At 41.4% G+C, this 22,379-nt stretch overlaps 1 protein-coding gene and 1 long non-coding RNA gene across 4 annotated transcripts in view; one reads left to right on the top strand and one right to left on the bottom strand.

Moving 5' to 3' along the window:
• Positions 1-11,284, bottom strand: part of PPP3R1 (protein phosphatase 3 regulatory subunit B, alpha) — a 40,939-nt gene extending 29,655 nt beyond the window's left edge. For 2 of the 3 annotated variants that reach the window (XM_056342817.1, XM_056342818.1), the window contains exon 1: positions 11,074-11,275. Coding sequence is in view for 1 of the 3 variants with exons in the window: in XM_056342816.1 (XP_056198791.1) it covers positions 11,074-11,076 (3 nt within the window). In the remaining 2 variants the exon portion in view is untranslated. Of the gene's footprint in view, positions 1-11,073 lie in introns of all 3 variants that reach the window. The other variant, XM_056342816.1, reaches the window with a different exon arrangement.
• Positions 11,285-11,458: 174 nt separating this feature from the next.
• LOC130151098 (uncharacterized) lies at positions 11,459-18,786 on the top strand. The gene is made up of 5 exons (XR_008822503.1): positions 11,459-12,651; positions 14,028-14,170; positions 15,862-15,997; positions 16,778-16,905; positions 17,663-18,786. It is a non-coding gene; the product is annotated as an uncharacterized LOC130151098 (long non-coding RNA).
• Positions 18,787-22,379: the final 3,593 nt, after the last annotated feature.

Here is a 22,379-nt window from a genome sequence, read left to right as displayed (position 1 = left end):
TTATATTCTCTGTAATACTTCCCATCAAGCACTCTTGCCACTAGATTGATGAGGGATGTGAAAGGTAGGCTTTCTTTTCTCTGCATTGTTTAAAAAACATGCTTCAGTATGTTGTGGAAGTTACTGTCACTTGAAGGTATAGTATTTGTTACCATGCTTGCAAATTTAAACTTATTTTTGGAATAATTTTCAAAGAGCTAAGGGCAAGTGTTGCCAACATCTGTGGAACCAAAAACTGTACCACTTAAAAATAATTTGTAACACTCCAAATACAAAAAGCAAGTAAAACGAAGAGTAGCCCACTCTTCCGAAGTTTCTGAACTTCCTTATTTTGCTTGTACCAAGATTATCAGAAATAACACTGAACGCCCTGACTCCACAGGCAGGAAGAAAACCGATAATCATTAGATAGGTTTCATACTACTACTCTTCAGCAACGCTGCGAGCCTTAGAAAGGAGTAATAATACTTCTCTTTGCAGAGGGTTTTTCAAAAGCAGAAGACGACCTACCGTAGCCACAGAACCCTCAGTAGAGAAAACAAACCTACTCCCTAACTTCTTTAAGACATGGCTACAGGCCTGCTTGTGCCTGATCAGATATATCTCACATATCTATCAGGCTGAGGCAAATATGAAAGGTGAGAACCTAGCTGGAAGTGAAATGGAGCATGTTATCCTCTGACAGCAACCGACAAATGTACAAATTGATGTTATTTGTTTCCAACGTATCTGGTAAAGTTTCCTTGCCACAAACTGCTCGCCAACTTGTGCAAGCAAAGAATGGGAGATCAGTATCAGTTAGGAAGTAATTTAGAAGGTTTCATTTTTTCAGGGGGGTTCAACATAACAGATGCACTGTACTGCTGCAAGTGGTATTTGAAGAGGGGAAGCAAACAGTAGAGATACATTCTAGAAATTAAGAAAATACATTATACTGCATCATATAAAGTACACAAGGCTATATACTACAGTTGAATATAATTCCCTGTTCACAGAAATAGGTTGGAAATATCCAATAACAATGTGACCAGTTCATATTTCTCTACCAACTGATTATCTCAAGTTTTTAGATTTTAACAGTGTATTCAGTAACGAGTTAATGCAAAGGTTAAGGCTTTGGGAACAGTTATACAGATATTTTTTAATGGATCCGAGAAGGCCTAGAGGAAAAAGAAAGCTGATGCAGCTCTATGGCATACAAGTCTACCAACAGTTTGAAAGACTCAAACACCCTTGAGCAGGGAAGTTTAAGTGCCAATTCAGCAAATACTGCCAATTCACATGGGCTATAACACAAGGACTTAAAACAGATTTAAGGAAGTCACACAGGTCAGTCAGTATACATTACTTGATCAAAGGGTCTAAGAGCACAGAAACAGGTTGCATAAATAGATGTTATCACCAACCCTTCTTCCCATTTAAGAAACTTACAAACAGTTCAATGCCACTTAGCAGGAAAAAGGGAAAGCCGAGTTTGAAACAAAGCAGATAAGCATCTTATGGCTGCCGAACAAGAAGAGAGAAGATGGAAACAGTACAGTACAAAAAAAAAATCATAAATGAAAGCAGACAATTACTAAAATGTCATTCAGGGTCTGTCACAAAAGAGACTGAAGAACACTGCAAATAACTGTGTCAAGGACACATCTGAAAAGAGAAGACAGTTCAAAAATGGGATTTGATTTCACAAAGTCAGAACAGAGGATAACCAAGGAGGCAAAGATGCAGACAGAACTAGGCAAGATGTGCAAATCGAAGCGAGAAGCAGACCATACAGAAGGGGAATTGTTGCATAGACAGAGAATCTGCAAAATAGAGACTGTATTCCAGTATTGTTAACCATCTCTAATAGTTAATGCTAATCTTAATACTTAGTGCCTTTTTTATTATTATTTCAAAAGAAAAAAACTTCATCAGAACTTACAGCTATTAAATTGAGATAACTTTATGCCACTCAAGGACTCATGAAGAATTCAGCAAAGAATAAAGATGAGTCATAAGGTTTGAAAACAGGCTCTACCAGCACTGTGATCCAATACAGAGCTATGAAAAGCATTGTAATTAAAATATCAAGAATTTTACAAAACATTAAACAGGTCTTCTGGGCATTACCAGCTTCCATTCTAAGTGAATACTTAATTTACAGCAAATTAGGAATTTTTTTTTCTGAAAAGGATGCAGTGCAAATTTCCAAAGTCTTCTGAGTATCTTTATCACAGACTTCCCATCAAAGGAAAGCAAAATGAAACATAGTAGAAGACAGAAAACTACCACACTGCATTCAATTAAGATTTTCACTGCTATGGAATATTCCAAAATCTTGAAACTGTTTTCTTTACGCAACCTGTGTCATGGAGAAAATACTGACTCTTTTAATCATAATGCTGAGGTGATTTTCATTCGGGAGTTGCTTATATGAAGTAATATTCAAATGCAATTAAAAAGATAGAATATTTTATGTTAAGTTCTTTAGGGCAGGAACTGACTTGGTTCTTGTATTTATGTAAAGGAATGCAAATATTTAACATTGAGTATCATAGAGACACCTAGCACTTTTGCTACAAGCTAATAAAAGGGTACTCAAAGTAATTAGAATTCCAACTCAGTCTCAGTAGCTTATAAAGAATCATATTTTGGATAACTCTTCAAACATTTTACATCTCATTTACTTATAGATGTTAGCATTGTATTTGGTAAAGACTAATAGCACTTGCTAAAAAAAAAATATTCCTTCATCCTGTCAGAAATCAAAGCTTATTAATCGCTGTAAAATTAAAACCAGCTGTCCTGAAGAGCTGTAAGTTTTCCAGAGTTGTAAACGTACATAAAAGCAAGCATAAAAGTACACACAAAGCAGCATTAGAAAAATTACTGCTATTTATAGGGTCCACAGGTCCCAAAAATAAGTCAAGTGGATGCACCCCTGCAGAGCCTTGGTGACTTCCAGTAATAATTACCAGTCACTCTGGAGCCTCACAGTCAATCTAGTGATTCTAGTCCAAGACTCAGCACAAGTAACTGCATTCATCCCCCAAGGACTGAGACAACTGTGCACGTACACACAATTTGACCACAGAACCACAGGCTACCATCTTTCTGCTACTTCCCATCTTCTCTCTTCAGAGGCTACATTTACTGCTTGGAAACCTTAAAGGCAACATACATGCATACGTTCGTACACCAGTCTGTAGTATGAACTAAAATTAAAAATGTTCTTTGATTTGCAAAGTGTTTTAACTATTCTTTGTGAGATGCTAGGTAACATGAATTGACTACACAAAACATTTATGACCCTACACATAGGCTAAACACCACCTCTGAGAAAGTAGCCAAGATAAAACCATCGCTAAAAACCACTGACTCCCACTCAAACCAACTCTTACCAGTTCTTCCAGGATCTTCAGCTGCTCTGTCCCCTACTACAGAGCATTACAGTACTACTACAGCATTACATACAATGCCTTAATCTTAAATCACCATCTTCTATTTCCCCTCAATTTTAGTCTTTCACTTATGTAACTTTTTGGTGTCTCACCAAGGAAGGGAATCTGGCCGCCTTCTAGCTCGTTTTTTCAAGGCCTCTCAAAAGAGAATTTTTCGGATCGAACTCGGGCAAACTCAGCTGCACCAACACCAGAGTTGCACTCTAACATTCAAAACTACATGAGTTCAAACTCGCTAACCTTCCATATTTTGTAAATTGCACTTATCACTAATCTGACTTTTCAATGCACTATCTGAAATAAAAAGCTAACAGCAGCGGCACCCAATGCAAATGCTTTAATCTTATTATTAGAATAACCAAACCAATAAAATATTTCAGGAAAGTACCATTTTTTTTAAGAATCACTGAAAAAGTTTAAGCAAGGTATAGATATTTCACTAGATGCCCCATGAAGAACAGTGGTTAGAGTGCTAAGATAGCCTACTTAAAGTCAAATATAAAAATCAAGTCTCTATTTATACTGCACTTTTTGTTACTGTCATTTAAACATTTTCCTATTTGTCATGATTATCATGACTTTTTTCTAGACTTGTTAGCAGCTCTACATGCAATCAAACTTATTTGGGACATCTGAAGTGTTCCTTTGGTGTTACCAACAAAATGGACCCACAACTGCTCAGATACCGAGGTGCTAAGCCTGTTAAGCAGCAGCTCAATACTAAATTAGACTTGCCCAAGGGAACATCCTTACAGATACAACACTGAAAAAGCTGTTCAGTCATCAAGCTAGCAAAGTACATAGTTATGTTCTCCCTCATAAGCTCAGGCCTAAAGCCATATTCATGGAGTCTATTTCAAAAAACAGTCCCCTCTGCTAGCCATAGTATCATTGAGCAGAGGGAATTCCAAGTGACTTCTTTCAGCTTCAGTGATGCTATTCAGAACTTACATGTTCAGCAATGGAACAACAGTTGTTTTTTATCTTTTACTACCCATTACAAAAAACCCAAAACACCTGGTAAACATACATAGAGGAGCTATTCACAGGATAACAGAGAAGCAGTAGAGGTCTTCCTTCCCAAGTTTCCAGCTGCTTAAAATAAAGGGCAAAAAGCCTCCACATTTGTCACAAATATACTGGAGGAAGACAAGTATTTCCACGGCATTTAAAGATGATCTGAAGATTATATTCTTGTAAGAATCACAGCTGAATCCACTTTCCCAGTAGCTGAGTTTCTTCCCAGAAACATATTAACCCTGGCCCTCCTTCCCGGGCTTCCTATCTGTGACCCTACCCCTTCCTCTCTGCCCCTCCTGAATGCTGACTGAAGTTCTTCAACTAACAAATGTCTTGGTACTTTTTTTTAATTCCTACTTCACCTTAGACAATGATTTAAAGTGTTTGTGAACTTCAATCTGACTGCATAAGCTTTTTAAAATAGGCATGGTATCAGCTTACTGGGGGAGTTCCGGTTTTTTGCCTTAAGTTTGTTAAAAAGTGTCCATCAACAGCAACTTCACAAATATTCACCTGAGTGTATTAACTGGCACAACCTGTTCACAGCTTGGATGCCAAGATTTTTATTGGCAGTTCATGAGGAATGCCATCCTTCAATCCAAAGCATTTCAAGGGTTTCTGAGACTTCTTTAATGCAGTTAAGGATTATTTATATCACTAGGGATTCTTCCTTAATTGTGGAATGGAGTATCAATAGCAGGGCCAACTGACTGCCAAGTTACAAGCAAGTCAGCTATCATCTCCAGCCCATTTTGCACCAACTACCTAATTTTCCCAAGCAGTTAAAGTAACAATGTCCTAGTGACTGTGCTAGGTATAATCTAAAAGCGATATATAAAACATTTTAATGGTCTTTCTGTTTGTGGAAAAGGCCTAATACAATAGTTACTAAATTAAAATTTTCAAGATACACATTCAGAAAGTTACATAAAATGTCAAGATTAAATTTTCCTATTTAAAAGAACTATCACTCCAAAAATCACTTCACTTGAAAAATGTGGGGTTTATTCTTAGAAACACTTGCAAGTTTAAAAAAACCACCAAACACAAACCTCTCCACAGACTTGCCATTCCAATTCTGTAGAACAGACCTGTATAGGAAGACAAGCCATAGTTTAACCTGGGTTAAACTCATCTCAATATTCAATATTACTAAGGAAATATAGTATTTCACATAGTGACCAAAATAATCTAGCTACATCATACGTCAAGCAGAATATATTGCTTCTAGTTCCGTACTTAAATCACTAAGAAATCACGAATTTCAAGTCTTTTAAGATCATTGATCCAGGGAAACTGCAGTGAAAACATTCCCAAAATACTTGAGTTGGTACACCGAAAGATTTATCCATTCCAGATTAAAAGATGTTGGTCCATATTCAAGTCTGTCCCACTTCATTCAGCACATGAAGGCAATCTTTGCAGCAGATCTTTCTCAAAGTGCTGGTGTCAAGATTAGTTTAAGCCATGACATCTAAGAAACTGAATCGCTTTTATGAGATATAAAAGGCCCATTTCCAGGTCTAATCTCTAAAATAAGTCACTTTAAGTGGCTAACACAACGCTACAACGATGTTGAAAGGCAGTGTATGACCAAGCTTTCAACCGCTGCACACCATCACATGCCTTAAGCCAAACGGACACACGCAACGCGTTTTCTAGTGGCTGCACCAACTCAAACAATTTATCAGCCCCAAATTCTCAAAATTTATAGCAGTTAGATTTAGACTTACTTATTTTCAGAGCTACAAACACATTATCCATTTCCTACATCACATACTAACATTAACTTCTAAACAATAAAAAGGACCTCGGATAAGTTATTATCCCACCACGACCTCAAACTTTTTCATTTGTAGAACAAGGCCAATATTTACCAGCTTCACGAGAGCACAGCAAGACAAGCTCTTATGGTCTTTGGAAAAGAAAAAACATGTTTAAGTAATTTATATAATAAAGTCAGCCAATAAAATTCTTACAGCTTCCAGGAGTCCTAACTTTTTTCTGTTTTAATTAACAGAGGCATGCAAGTAAAACAAAATACTAATTTTCTTACAATACCCTGCTCAGAAGGTTCCAGCTGTGTAACCTTTAAGCATAAGCACTTTTCACTCCTCTCTTTTGACGTAGACCCATTCCTCCCATCATTCCTTCCCCATCACTTCAATCTTTACTCCCCCATCCCTCCCATGCTTGCTCTCCCCGAAGCAGAGGAGTTTTATCGTGACAAGGACATCACACAGTAGCACCTTGCCTATTTCTGATGATGATTCTGGCAAAGAACTAGCACGTAGGAAGCGTGGGAACAGCCAGCCCGCTTCACCCCTGTGGTCCTTCTATAGGAAACACACAGGAATAAACAAGCTTAGGAAAAGATAAAAACCTACAGGCCAGAAGAAGGAAAGGACAGAAAACAGGGAAATGTGTCACTAAATGAATTGGCTGCTAATCAACAAAGAACAGTGCAGTGAAATTTTTCTCCTGTCAGAAGTTCACAAATGATACTACCCGAAGCTGGGAGAACAGGCTCAGGAGGAAAGAGGAGGGGCAAGGAAAACAAGAGCAAATTGCTTTCAAGTTATATATTAGCTCAAATTACAAAAAGTTTGTCCTATGAACACAATTTTTGGTCACCACTCCATGAAACTAAACCAAAAAAGTCTTAACACTTTCATGCTCCACTACCATAAGGATTTGTCTTTACTGCCTGTGTTTAGCTGTGTTTTGTTAAAAAAGGGGAGGGAAAGCAAAAATTCTTTTTTTAGCAGGGAAATCAAAGCAATGCTGAAAATCTTATGCAAGTGTAATTTATGAACTACAGTAGGAGAATACGATATTTAAGTACACCTACAATTTAAAAAAGCTACTCTTTCTGCAACACTGTCAGGCAAGCACTGATTCAACATCCAGCTACGAGAAAGCTGTTAAGAGCTTCGTTGCTAGATTCTTCTTCAAAGTATGTATTATGTCAATCAAAACTGATAAATAATTTTCTCATAGCAGCCTGGTCTACAACTCAACATCAGTTTGTATGTCTTTCTGACATACAAAAAGAAGGGAAACAAGGAGGCAGAAGCAGATTGAGAAACCGTCACTAAAATGTGCATTTCTGCCTCATTTGTCCCCCCAGAAATACCAGAATTACTGAAGGCTCCTTTTCTAGCACTGATCAACAGAAGATATTCCCATCTCTTAAAATATGAATAAACTCTCAATTTAGATGTTATTAACTCAATCCCTTAATGCTTCCCCTTTCGTGTTAAGCCACATGCCTTAGAAGAGGGGTGGTTCTGAAGCTCCCGAGGCATGCCCATCACAAACCGCTTTCTCTTGAAGTACCCAACTTCCAATCCTCCCTATTGTTAATAGTTTAACCACAAAAATACAGAATTCTACTTCTACCACACAGTGACACAGGATTACTTTTTAAAGTCTCTTCTCTCTTCACCAACAGGAAGATTCTTCCTCTGTAGATCACAGAGTTAAATAAACTTCCATATTCAAACTGGCCTCTGAACTACTCCTCTGAAAATTACTTCCAAAATAAAAACTTTTATTAAACAAACTGGCTTAAATAAGCCTACCAAATACTTAAGACCAACACATGAGCTTCACAGTTTGAATCCTCAATCAAGTCATTCCACCTGCAGCAGAAGACCATCAGTAAGCTGTAAGATGGACCATGTGAGTGCCTCTCAGTTCCTGCCACCTGTTACAACACTGAATAGACTATTCAGATATCTGTAATGATAGCGGTGAGATTATTATTTGTTAATGGTAAAACTAGGGTCATCTTCAGCTAAAACCAACTTATTTAATACCCTCCTCCCTGCTAAATAGTAAGCAATGCTTAAAAATGGTCTTCTGAGGGTTTTATTGCAAAAAATATTTTGGTAGTTCTTTGCTTCAGTGATTTAGAAACACTGTTAGATCAGCTTCAGCTGGAAGAAATGCACCAGAAGCACCACCACTCAAGTAAAACAAGTTAAAGTATCTGAATAGTCTAAGAAGATAGGTGCACTACATAACACTGTTTGGGTGACTCCTGTGGAATTCTGTCTTCTGTCCTACAACTATAAATCTCAAGAGCTGGATATAAACCAGAATACAGACCATACCAAGAAAACAGATTTATCTACCCTAACCCAAAACTTGTTGAATAGCATCTATCTGTGCTATTTACCTTTTCCTAGAAATTACTACTCATAGGAAAAACTTGCTACGTCAACTCTGACGGAAGTAGCCTATCAACATTACTTCTAGCATTATGTAATGGACTCATCTTATGCTCTGCCTGATCGATTATTTTAGAACTCGCTAATACCAAAGCATCCAGAACTACATTCTTTGACTCGTTAGACGTTTATGTGTTATCTTAAGCTACCTACTAGGAACACAACAATACGTTCATCTCTCTTCACTGTAACTGTCATCTCCCTGGCCCTGTAAGAACACAGAAAAAATGTTACACCAAACTGTGAAAGAGAATTGCTCTATTTAATAAAGTAAAGGTTGAAACAAGGTCTACTCTTTCATTAAAAGTCAACTCCTTCAGTGAAAAATCCACAAGGTAATGACAGTAAAAATAACTAAATTAACTGAAATGAAATGTTTGGGGTTTTGTTTTTTAATGTTTACCAGCTGTTTAGTTTTAGCTTGGTTTTCAGACTACAAGGCATCTAAGATCAGGTGTTATCAGAATCAGTGTACTGATACAGCTAGGGTGACAACTCTCCTGGTGTTGTTACTGCTTACACGAGCAAACAAACACCTTTACTGGCAGACATAACATCCAGCATAACTTTTTCCTAGCATCTGCATTTACACATTGCAACTGATCATACACAAAATCAGTCATGATTATACCATCAAAATATGCTAGGACCATTTTAGTTACAGCAGAATCAAGAAAAAGTAACTGAAGTTAATCATACATGAAAGTTCATTACAAGACACTAACACACACGGACATCATGGTTAAACAACATTTTCTTTCCTTTCATGCATGTTAGCACATCTTGTCAGGCAAGCCTTTGAGAACAAAACTTTCACAGAACCACCACCTAATGGCAGCATGAGCACAACTGTCATATGGAAGGCGATCACTGTTCATCTATATATTGACAGCAATTAGCGGTATCGCAACCACGGTGTAATTTTTAATCATAACTTTTTTCAAAGTCTCCACTTCATTAATATCTTGTTCTCAAAATACAAGCCTTCTTTTCTCAGTCTTAACATACTCCAAGCCTGCATGAAGGCATTCAGTAAACACGCTGGTTTAGTCCCCAGCTGAAACCAAAACCTGTAGACATTTCAAAGTATTTCTCCAAATGCACATTTAACAAGACATTAAAGCATACACAACTAAGACAGTAGGAGCACGGCGCATTGGTTTCTGCTATAACTTTATTTTTCAGAAGAACGACTGCAATTCCCTGCTTAAAAACAAAAGGAAACCCATTTTTGGCTCCCAGGCCCTGTGAGGTCTGACATGAAATGTGATAAACAGCTGGCCTTGTTTTTAAAGGTTTAAGAACGAAAAAGTTCAAACCACTTGTATTTCTCCGCTGTAAAACCAAAATATTGCCAGTCTTCCTGCAGCCAGGGTACTGGATAATTTAGGCTAAAATAAATGTTTATTAAAAAAGGGCGTTGATTTCTTGGCAGCGGTGAAAAGCAGGAGACACCCCTAGTGTCGACGTAAAATACTACAGGACTCCATACTGTATCTCCGGGTGAATTTTACGGCAGTAGAAGGGAAATTTAAACCATCATGATTTAAAAAGCAAAGCAACCCAAACGCACACACCTGCCCATACGGCCCTACCTTCTCCCCGCAGCCTCAAAGCCCACATCCCCATCCCATTTGAGGCGTCAGCTCTCCGAACCCGGCCCCGTTAACGTATGCATTATGTGCCCCCTCTCCCTGCCATGGGCTACGTGCATTATAGCTTTCCGGTCTGCACATGAACAGCAAAACGCCGCCGCACGGCGGGCGCGGGGGGGAGGGGGCACCCCCCCGAGAGGGCAGAACAACCCTCGCAAGACACCGCTACCACAACGCCGGGCTCGCTCAGGGCGCCGCCGGGGAGCAGCCGAAGCGCAGGCCGGGGAGCGCGAACCCCCGGCCTGGGGAAAGGGGGCGCGCCGGGGGCGGGGGTGAGGGGAGGGGGGGCCTGAGAGCTATGCGGCGGGGGGGGGGGGGGGGAGGCCGGGCCCGCGAAGCGCTGCCGGGGCGGGGGGCGGAGGCGGGGAGGCAGCGGGGCGCGGGGGGCCGAGGCGGCGGCCGTGGGCGGCGGAGGGGAAGCGGGGGGCCGTGCCGGCCCCCGGGGAGAGGCGGGGTGGCCAGCGCGGTGGCCCGGGGAGGGGGGGGCGGGGGGGAGCCCAGCGAGGCGCTCGCCCACGGGAGGACGTGGACGGTGAGGGGCGGGAGGCGGAGGAGACGGGTCAGAGGCAGGGCAGCGGCAGCGAGGCGGGGCGGCCGCCGGTCCGGGCCGCGGGGCCGTTGCCTCGCCCCCCACCCCCGCGGCTTGGCCCGGTCTGGAATATTCCGACGGGGCGGGAGCGGGGGGCTCCGCGGGGAGAGGAAGCGAAGGAGGGTCCTCACCATGGCGGCGGGTGGGCGTTCAGGCGTCTCCCCCGCAGTTCAATCCACCGAAGCCCGGCCTCGCTGTGCCCGTTCGGCGTCGTCGCCGCCGCCGTGCCCCGGGCCCACCGCTGCCGCCGGCGCCGGCTCCCCTCACTGCGGCAGTGGCTCGCGCTGACCCGCAACGCCGCGCAGGGAACGAGGGAGGGGGCGCGAGCGGCACTAACGCTCAGCAGCGGGGGCGGGGCCTCCCACATCCGGGCACCCGCCGCGCCGAGCACCGCCCTCGCCGGGGGCGGGGCGCGGCCGTGACGTCAGGCAGCGAGGCGGGGGAGGGAAGGCAGAGGCGGGCAGGACAAAATGGCGGCCAGAGGAGATGTGGGGGCGGTTTCGATTGCTCTGCGGGGTTCCCCAAGGGTACGGGGTGGGGGAGAAGCCTTTGTGAAGGCAGAGTTGTGGGGTCTTGGCTCTGCTGCTAGGACGTCCCCTCTGTAAGGCGTTGAGTGTTATCTGTTGCCGCAAGATAGGCCTGTGCTAGCTTCCTCAGGTCTCCTCCTAGGGAAAGGTTCCCTCAGGTGTTCAGGAGCTATTAGAGCAAGCAGCTGGTTGCCCTGGTTCTCCCACGTGCCCTCTGCTTAGGTTGGCCTCTCTCAACTACTTCATCAGCCGTGTTGCTGGAGTCTTTGCTGCTCTAGCTTTCTTCCACAGGTTATTTTTGCTAAAAAAAATAAAAAAATAAAAAAAATGCAGACAGGGAGAAACCTCAGCATAGGTGGGAGTGGTGCTTGCTTTCCTGATGTTCTAGTTGTTACTTCCCTCAGGGGTTTTTAACCTTACAGCTCAAGAGGCCATCCAGGCTGGAAGGTGCTCCAGCACCTAACAGATTTTAGGGTATTGTGTTTCAGTAGTGCTAATTACACAAAAGGAAAGGAATTGTGCTGTAATTAGATTATTCTTTAAATGCATTTACATGTATGTTTGTGTGCTTGGTATCCTGGATAGTTTACAAAATAAAATGACTGAAACAGTTGAATGCAAACAAAGATGAAAGATTCGGTCTTAGTAAGCCCTTTGAAGCAAGATTTAGGGCAATGCAACTGCTTGCATAAGGAAGGATGACCCTCAGGGAGTGATCTCTGTATTGTAAAGTTTTAAGTAGGCCAGATGACACCTTTGAAAATCTCTGTGAAGGGTAAAGAAAGATAGTGAGTAATGATGGGTTGATTTCACATTCCCTTTGCTGTTTTTGCCCTTCTCTCTGTGCTCGATCTGCTGAATGTGTTTATTTTGGAGCACCATGACACAGCGCATAACACTTGACAAATGAAGTGGTGATGTGAAAATAATAATTACATATAAAATACTGTTGTGTTAATACTGCCAAAGAGAAGATTCAGTTGATGTTGATGTTGTTTTTCAGGCATTTGCTATCTGGCTCACAATAGCTAGAAACTTTGCCAGGGAAATGCAAATCAGTCCTGCCAAGTTCAAGGTGAATGGCAACCTCATTTGTGGGGGAAGGGAAGGCTGGATTATTGCTTTAAAACCAGGTTAATTTTTTAGGACCATAGCCGAGCATGAACTTTCCAGTCTAAAATGGTAATTTCTTCTCTCTTCAGCTTCTGTAAAAGGAACTGCCTTGTCACTGTTGGCTTGTTTGTGGGAGTCTGAGCTGGTCTAAGGCTAGCAAAAATTACCTTAAGAATTCCTGGAGAAACCTGGGATCTTGAAATCAAATGCTAATGTGCAAATGCTAAGAGGAATGGGGAATCTCTTATACTCCGTGGGAAGCCTGCTCAGGAACCTAGATAAATAAAGGGAGACTGTGAAGATCAAGAACAGATTAGAAGTTTTGATCTGAAAGATAGAAGCCAAGCATGGCTATAAATGTGCAGATCTTAGAAACTGTTAATGACTGATGCAGGTTCAGTTTGGAAACTGATATTCAGCATGCCTTCACATCTGCAGAACGGGGTGAGGCTGGCCAGGAGGAAGTAAGAGTGGATTAGGGACATTGCACAGAAAAATCTGGGAAAAATAAGTAAAAAGAACATGGTGATGAGTGAAACTAAATGGTTATGAATAAAAGGTAATTTTCAACAGAAGAAAACAAACCAACCACTAATGCATAACCGTAAGCTTTGAGTTAATAGCAAATCAGCAAAAAAGGCCTTGTTGGTAAGATCCTCTGCCTGGCCTCAGTGAGAGATTATAAACTGTAAAATAGTCTGATCTAAGGAAGGAATCTCCTGGCTTTTGTTATTAACAGACACGTGTGGCTAGGACAACTCTTCTTTTTTTTGGGGTGGGGGTGGGGGGTGGGTGGGGGTTGCGGAATCTAGTTGCTAGGATGTGTGGGAATAAAACATTCCTAGATTTCACTTAAAACTTGTATTAAAACTAACTGGACTCTAGCCAAAAAATGAAATTATAATAACTTAAGATCTCAAAAAAAAAAAAAAGTTTTGATGTAAAACAGTTTTGCTGCTTACATCTCTCTCACTGCAGCCTTATCTAGCAGATGCAATTCTGGAGTAAAATCAACTAAATGAAGTTGAATATGGCTAGAATTTCTATTGCATAATGTTAATGGACTGAAATAAGCAGGAATGAGGAATACAATACCTTAATTGTTACCTTTTTAAGTTCCAAGTAGAGACAGCCAAGAACTTAGAAAATATAATTCTTACCTTGTAATGCAGTTATGTCATTGCTAGTAGTTTTGAACCTCTAGATGCAGTACAAAGATGAGCTAATTCATTGTTAATTTCTTTTTCTGTTGTGCATATGTGTTGAAGTTGCTTTTCTTTTCTGACTTCTAAAAGTTAAAAACGCAAGATGGCATGTGTTAATGTATAGATAAGAGTCTATATAAAAACATGACTTGCATTTAACACTTTGCATTATATTATCTATATTTCTGACTAGTCTTTTTGCAAATACCGGTATTTCAATTTTCTTTTTTTTTTTTTTAGAGTAAGCTTCAGACAAGTCTGTATTTTGTCAGTTTCTGGTTTTTAGTAAAGCTCATCTGCAACATAATTGCAGCCATTCAAACTAGGATAAATATGTATCTTCATGTAATTGTAAGCCTGTTTAGCTACAGCTAAATAAACAGGTATGTAAACTGTACCTGTTTCGGTTCTTCAGTGTTATTAACAGTAATGACTTGGCTTACATAGTGCTTGACCTAATGCCTGGAAAACAGTTTTTGTGTTTCTGCTTACGTGTCTGGACTACAGCTGCAGTTCTTTTGATAGCACGCTTCTTTTAAACTGCTATTTGTGATGCCTTATCTGTCTTCAAGTTTTGAGTTTTTTATAATATAGCACGTCTCTTTGATCCCCCAAGCATATCTTCCTTTGACTTGCCTTGCGCTGGTCTCCATATAAACATCCCTTACTCAGAAACATAACTGGATGCAATTTGAATGAAGCATTCCCCCCCTCTGTTAACCCAAGGTGAGGGCTGCCACCTAATTAAATAATCTTCTGCCCTGACCCTTTACAGACTGTAAGCAGCTTTTCCTAGCAAAGCAGGTAGGCTCTTGGGACAGTGCAGTAAAGCTTCAGAATACATGATTTTTAAGCATGTGCATATTCTCATGGGCTCCAGTAGTATGTTATAAAAATAAGTAAATTCTTTCACTTCTTTGATGCTCTAGAAGGAGAAAAGGAAAACCACCGTCTTTGGCTTTGAGGGAAAGTGCTTTCATCTATAGTGGGTGGGAGAAGCAGTATTTTATCAGCACAAGAGGAAGCCTTTTTAGATAGAAATTAAAACTGTCCTTTCTCAGCATCTGTGAATTGCCCTGTTAGTGCAGGTCTTGAACTCTAATGTCTGTAAAAGCGATGCACCATATTGATTACTCTCATTTCATTTGTAATAACAGGTAGGATAATAAGCAAATCTGAAGATACAATACTGAGTAGAACTGACAAATGGTTGGAAAGATAAAGCGTGCCTCATTATATCTCCTTTACACCTACATCTGTCGTTTCAGTTGAAAGAAATCAAAGGGAATCTGCCCTTATTTTCTTGCATATTTGTGAGAGTATGTATAAATTGCCAGGATTTGGGAGGAGAGGGAGATGATGCTTTTCAGATCCAGTAAGGCACAGCTGAAAGAACTGGTCAAATGAGAGGGTAGGGACACAGGAGAAGGCTTTTCACTTTACCTAGAAAACAAAGAATACGGCTCTCCTTAAGACCAGAAGAAAGCTGTGGGTCACAGAAGCCTTGTGAAGCTGTAGGTTAATAGGGTAGTTTTGGGTTAACCGTTGGTTCATTTTGCATCACTGCAGGATATTGGATTTTAAATTGCTAGAGCATGTGCAGAAGTATGATTGTCTCTAGCACATGTGCTTTTACTGAGACAGTGGTTGTAAATACTTCTGATCTGTGGATCTTGCTGCCCAAGGTGGCGTGAATTAAAAGTCCTGATAGCAGGATTATTGTTTCGGGTACCCTTTTCAGCTCTTGGTGGTAATTAACAGCCCCCAGAGACTTGAAGCTAGAGACTGAAAATCACTGCATGAAACTTGGTGGGTTTTTTTTTTTAACTGGGTTATAAAGAGTGGTCTTCTGATTTCCTAACCTTACTGCCAGTTCTGGCTAGGATAAACTGGGGATAAAAATGCATTTGATATCTTTGACACTGTGCCTATAATGGCAGAAGATATCAGATAGCTCCCTACAGAACAAATATATGGAAACAATTTGCAAGAAAGATTGAGACTAAAAGGTTACATTTTTCTTGAGACTGTGCTGTTTGCATAATAATTTCATGTAGTGATCTTATTTGCCTAGCAGCTGATAAGATTTCTTGATGGCATCCAGCTGTAGCTACGCTTGGTATAATTGGCCATTTTTTCCTGAAGACTTTTGTTCTGGGGAACCTTTAAGAGCTGTGGGCTGACTGCTCAGAGACCTTGTAACAACTGAGGTAAGTGCTGCAAGCAGAAATACAGTGATTTATGGTTTTTTTTCTTCCACTGGTGTGCTTGCCTACCACTGTTTTAACGGCTTGCTGCTTTTGTTTAACTCTGCTAGAGATACACATGTGGCAGTCTGACTTGTGAAGTTCTTATCTTCCTGCAGTAACTGAGTAGGCAGTAGAGATTGGCCTGCACAAGATATTAATGAGCTATTAATGTATGTAACTTCAATCTTGTGGAAACAATTACTTGAATTATTTTAAGTTGGTACCTGTTTTATTACTGGTCACATGTTGGCTGACAGGTTCAGGTTTGGGCCAGTATAAATTCTGAAGATGATGACTGAGGTAGCAAACTAGACCTATAATTTAATAGTGAAACAGTGGAGTCTGAACTGAAACAATGCCAGAAGTTCTAGTTCTTTTTTTTTTTTTTCTTGTGGTAGAGAGAAAATGAGAATTGCTTGATTGTTGATCCCCTAACAGTTTGAGCTGGGGACAAATTTTGAAAACCAGTAAGTAACCTGACTCAAAACTAATAAAAATAGATGTTGTTGTCATGTGGAGTACCTTTTAATGTATCAATATCCGTTGCAGGGAATTTAATGAATGTAGCATCAATTTTTGTGTCTGTTAACCCTTTTTGTTTTCATGTAAGAGAAAAAGAATTGCATTAACAAATGCTGTCTGTGGTGTGATATGGTAAATTGCATCCATCTTAGCTGTGCATTTTTCCATAGCTTTGATTGCTGTGCTTTCAGTACTCATGTAATCTGTTTTCATTTACAGTGCAGTCATCTGTGTGAAAAATTAAGCAGCTTGTTAGAGCTGTCAAGGAAAACATGATGCAGCATGATCAGATGTATTCATGTAAATGTTCAAGGCCCCCTCAGCTGAGGAGATGAGACCAGACTGAGGTAAGCACCATGCGTGTGTGATTCTCCACTGTGTGCCTCTGTTCCATGCAGAGACTTTCTTAGGAGTGTGTTAAAGAAAATGTATTTTGAATGAAGAAATGTAAAGTGCTGAAGCTGCTAAGTGGCAGAACCAGGCCTTGTCACTTGTATGGCCCTAATCCAAGGCTGATTTAAAACTCAGCCAAGTTAATCAGTGGGAGAATAGAGAAAAAATAGATGATCAATTTGTATACACGGGTGCTTTCAGAAACACAGGTGTTTTTTAAAAAATTAGTATATGTAAGTAGGAATTGCTTGTTCAAAAACTAGGTGTGCTTGAAGGATTGTGTGAGTTAAAGCAGGCAGAAAGAAGATCGTGATCCGAGGAGGACTTTGGAACTGAGGCAGAGACTGGAACCAAATAGATAAATCAACTGGGACAGGGTCAGGTGATGGATTTGCAGAACTGACAAGACCAAAGGAAACTTCTAAAAACTTCAGACGTTGGCTAATGATTTGATAAGTGTATATAAGCTGTGCTGTATCCCTTTGTTCTTTGCCAGTCACTGAGGTGGTGGCCCAACTCTGAGTTGTGATTGAAATAAGCCTAGTGATACCCATGGCTGTGTGAATTTTGCCTTTAACAGAGTGTATATTGAGGACAATGTGGTTTGTAGTTTCAGTTTGAGACACAGGACAGAGTGTAACCCCGTATGTCAACTAGGTCTGTTTGCCACAGGATGTGATTTTTTTTTTTTTTTTTTTTTTTTTGCCACAGGAATTCAGAAGTGCATCTAAGAATTGCCAAGGAACTAATTTGATGCTAACACAGAATACAACCTGTGTGTATATAACAGGTTTTTACTACTTTAGACATGGTGAAACTGGTTTTGGTGATGCTGTTTCCTTGAAGTGCAAAGCACCTAGTCTGTCACCTGTGCCTGTCTGCCAGTGTTTGGATCACTGTTGAATACTGTTTTTTTCATACCGTGGTAGACTTTAAATATTCTGGATCTGCAGCACAGGACTAGAAAATTGCCTTAGCTCTTTGGTGGTGGGTGAAGTTTCAGTCCTGCTTTGTTGCTTTCAGTAGAAGAGTGAAATTACTCTCGCGCTGCTGGATGGGGATTCTGTTTTTTGTTCCCATAAAGCAGGTTCAAGTCCTGAATCCAAAGTGTTTGGACATCCTAGGTTTTATCCTTTCCCCTCGATGCCAGAAGGGATAGATACTGCTGCTGAATGCTTACACTTTGCACTTTTAGCATAGTATGGTCACCTAAGGAATCATAAAAGATGTAGCTTCCTGGCACCCTCCTCTTCCTTAGAGAAACAACAGTTGAAAGACTGCAACTGTTTTTTTGTGCAGAGTCAATACAGCTGCTGGGAGCTCTTGCTTTGCACAGAGGTTAAAGAATCCCTTACAGGAATTAACACTGATTAACAACCAGTCCAGCCAAGTTGTAATCTGAAGATTTTGTGTGACTTAAATCTTTGGGCCTTCAGGTTGCAAAAGAGTGCCTAATTAAAAGGGGCACTTGCCAGGGACGAGGTGCAACTTGTTACTGTGATATGCTGTAAATCATGATGTTTCTGCTTCATACCTATTTGACAAAGTACCATTTACTTCCTGGTGTGGAATGGATTTATAACTTTAGTGGATTTAGCATTAGCTTCTCATCAATCATCCTGTCACTGAACTTCCCACAAGAAATTCTCCATAAGGAAAAAACAGAGATTTTCCTTTTCCAGAAGGACATGCAGAGTTTCCAGAGGAGATTTCAAAAGTCAGAATAAAGGCATTTGCTCATATTATCATATCAGACTTCCCCCGCTACTTCTCTTTCCCTGCAGACCAAAGGTATGCATAATGAAAGTGAAGTTCCTAAGTAAATACCATGACACTTCGGGTGAGCTAGTCATACAGTACTAGTTTTCCCCGGAAATTGTGCATTTTATTTTGCAGCCTGCTTTGCACACTGAAAACAGCTTTGAATTTTGTACTATGAAGTGCCACCACTGGAATTTTCCTACAGCCCAAACAATTTTACCACTGGATGATAATCTCCTCAGATGTGCTGTCCCTAGTTTAAGCACCACATATCATACAACAAGACATACTCCAGGCACTCCTCAATGTAGAGTCTAGTTTCAAAAGACCTGCTCCTCTAAGCCTTGTCTGTGGCAGGAAGAATAAGAGTAGTACTAGTTCTAATGCTTTTCAGCTGGTGGGGAGCTCAACAGAACATTTTGTGACATGGGTGCATATGTTTATGCATAAAAAAACAAATGGAGATTTAAGAGGACAGTATCACACAAAAAAGAATAGTACAAATTATTCGTTATCAGGGTAATACTTATGAGACTATTTGTGCTGAAAAAAATCATATCTGTGTGTAAAGAACTTCAACTTTATATCTCCTCCCATTCAGCTGGAGTTGTCACATGGCCCTTTCTATAGACATAGGGATAGCTGGTAAAACTGCAATGGAGAGTTAATGCACAGGTAGGCGAAGTACGCAAGAGTACTTCGCAATGCTGTGAGAGCTCTGTAATGCGTGTAAATCTTAGTATTAAAAAAAAGTATGGAAGCTTGTTTAGTGTTGTAATAAGCATGTTGCCTCCGACTAATGCTATAACTGCATGGATTGGAAATTGGACAAAGGTTTACTGAGATGTATACAGTTCTGCTGGACCTGTGGATGAGGCAGTGCTGCCATTCTGAGAAACCTTAGTGTAGTTGCAGTCAGTGCCTTTGTCCTGTTACAGCTCGTGCCAGTTTTGGACTAGAATAAACAACGCTGTGGTGGCTCTTTGGTCAACGTAATTTGCAGTCTTCTGGCTGACTTCTACTCACAGGAGTATTTTGCTACCTTCCTGTTGCTAGCCAGCAGAGCTAAAAGTGTAGGACGTGTCTGGGAAATGTTTATATTGTGGCCCCCTTGCAGATCGAAACCATTCTGAGAAACGCCCCTCGTGGCATGGTGAGGCAGCATGCTACTTACTGATTTTGGCATACGTAGCAAAGGATAAATACGGGGAATTGATGCTGTCTTGCCCTGCTGGATATGAGCTCTTCAGCTCTAGCAATACTTTGAGCAAGACCTCAGTAGCAAGCAACTGAAAGCTTTCACTCCCTGTGCCTGCATCCTGTAATCGTACCCTGGGATGAAAGGGACTAATTATGCCAGTCAGTCTTCTGCTGATCAAATACAGCAGCAGTTACTACTGGATTTAGCCTAGGGTCAGGGGAGAGAGGAGGACTGCTCTTATGGAGAAGAAGCATGTATGTAATCCTCTTGGGAGTGAACCCCTTTCTCCCTCTGTTGACCAGGACAGTCTTGACAGCATGCCAGATGTACCCACATCTGGTACAGTCAGAGAATTTGTCCAGTGTGTGTGGAGGCTTCCTTTTTTTCCTCAGACACATAAATGCAGATCTACCTTTCACGTTGAACAACCTGCAGCTCTTCTTGTGTGGGCTGTTAGGTTTTTTTAAGCACTGCTGTTCTGAGTGCAATAAATAGAGCATATTTTAGATGAATTCTCCAGGGAAATAATTTTCAGCATAACCTGGTTGTCAACACTCAGAACATTTCAGCTTGGATATAGCTGAAAACTGCTTGTTGCAAGCCTTGGGAGGTCAAAGCCTTTGAAATAGTTGTGTGGAGTAAGTAATGTTTTAAAAATAAAACAAAACAAAAAAAATTCTCCTGATCTGAGAGCTGTATTGCTTTCAGAGCCTCCCAGTTCCTGCAAAGTCTGAGTGACCCTGCAGATGGACTTTTTAAAGAGGAAATGGTGCTACCTGATGAGGGCTTCTGAAGGTGCTAAAAAAGAGCTGAGAATGTCTAAAGCCATTAAAGCTTGTGGTACTAAGAAAAAAAAAAAAAACATCCATCACTGAAGCAATTAGAGCTGGAATCTTCTAAAGCACTTGGGGTCTGTGGATAAAGCATAGAATCATATCATAGAATAGTTTGGGGTGGAAGAGACCTTAAAGATCATCTAGTTCTAACCTCCCTGCTGTGGGCAGGGACACCTACCGCTAGACCAGGTTGCTCCAAGCCCGATCCAACCTGGCCTTAAACACTTGCAGGGATGGGGCATCCACAGCTGCTCTGGGCAGCCTGTGCCAGTGCCTCACCACCCTCATAGTGAAGAATTTCTTGTTTATATATACTCTAAATGTGTCCTCTTTCAATTTAAAGCCACTGCCCCTTGTCCTATCACTACCTGCCCTTGGAAAAAGTCTGGGGGCCCCAGAGCTGAACACAGCACTGCAGGTGGGGTCTCATGAGAGTGGAGTAGAGGGGCAGAATCACCCTCCTTCAACCTGCTGGCTACATTCTTTTGAAGCAGCCCAGGATGTGGTTGGCTTTCTGGGCTGTAAGCACATATTGCTGGCTCATGTTGAACTTCTCATCTGCCAACACAGTGCACACATCCTGCCAAGTCCTTCTCCTCAGGGCTACTCTCAATCCATTCTCCACCCAGCCTGTATTTGTGCTTGGAGCTGCCCCAAGCCACGTGCAGGACCTTGCACTTGGCTTTGTTGAACTTCATGAAGTTTGCATGGGCCCACTTCTCAAGCCTGTCCAGGTCCCTCTGGGTGGCATCCCTTCGCTTTAGTCTGTCAACCACACCACAGAGCTTGGTGGTGGTGGCAAACTTGCTGAGGGTGCGCTCAATCCAGTACTGACCCCTGAGGAGCACTACTTGTCACTGGTCACCACTTGGATATCAAGCCTTTGACTGCAAGTCTTTGAGTGCAACCATCCAGCCAATTCCTTATCCACTGAAAGGTCCATCCACCAAATCTACATCCAGTTTAGAGACAAGGATGTCATTGTCATGTGGGACAGTGTCAAATGCTTTGCACAAGTTTAGGTCGATGATGTCAGCTGCTCTTCCCTGATGCAGCAATGCTGTTACCCTGTCATAGAAGGCCACCAGATTTGTCAGGTGCGATTTGCCTTCAGTGAAGCCATGTTGGCTTCACCAATCACCTCCTATTTTCCATGTGCCTTAGCGTAGTTTCCAGGAGGATCTACTCCATGATCTTGACGGACATAGAGCTGAGACTGTGTGGCCTGCAGTTACCCAGGTCTTCCTTTTTTCCATCTTACCCCTTTTCCAGTTGGTGGGAACTTCACCAGACTGCCATGACTTCTCAAATATGATGGATAGTGGCTTAGCCACTTCATCTACCAGTTCCCTCAGGACCTGCAGATGCATCTCATCAGGTCCCATGGAGTTGTGATCCTTCAGATTCCTTAGATGGTCTCAAACCTGATCTCCTACAGTGACTGGTTCGTCATTTTCCCAGTCCCTGCCTTTGCCTTTTGTGGCCTGAGCTGTGTGGCTGGAGCACTTGCTAGTGAAGTCTGAGGCAAAAAAATTGTTGAGTACTTCAGCATTCTCCAGTTCCCAGGTAACCAGGTCTCCCGTTTCCTTCCAGAGAAAGCCCATATTTTTCCTAGTCTTCCTTTTATCAC

The sequence above is a fragment of the Falco biarmicus genome, chromosome 6 (assembly GCF_023638135.1).
Source record: "Falco biarmicus isolate bFalBia1 chromosome 6, bFalBia1.pri, whole genome shotgun sequence".
Taxonomy (NCBI): Eukaryota; Metazoa; Chordata; class Aves; order Falconiformes; family Falconidae; genus Falco; species Falco biarmicus.
Note: the sequence above shows the minus strand (reverse complement) of the source record. Positions and strands in the feature narration are given on the sequence as shown.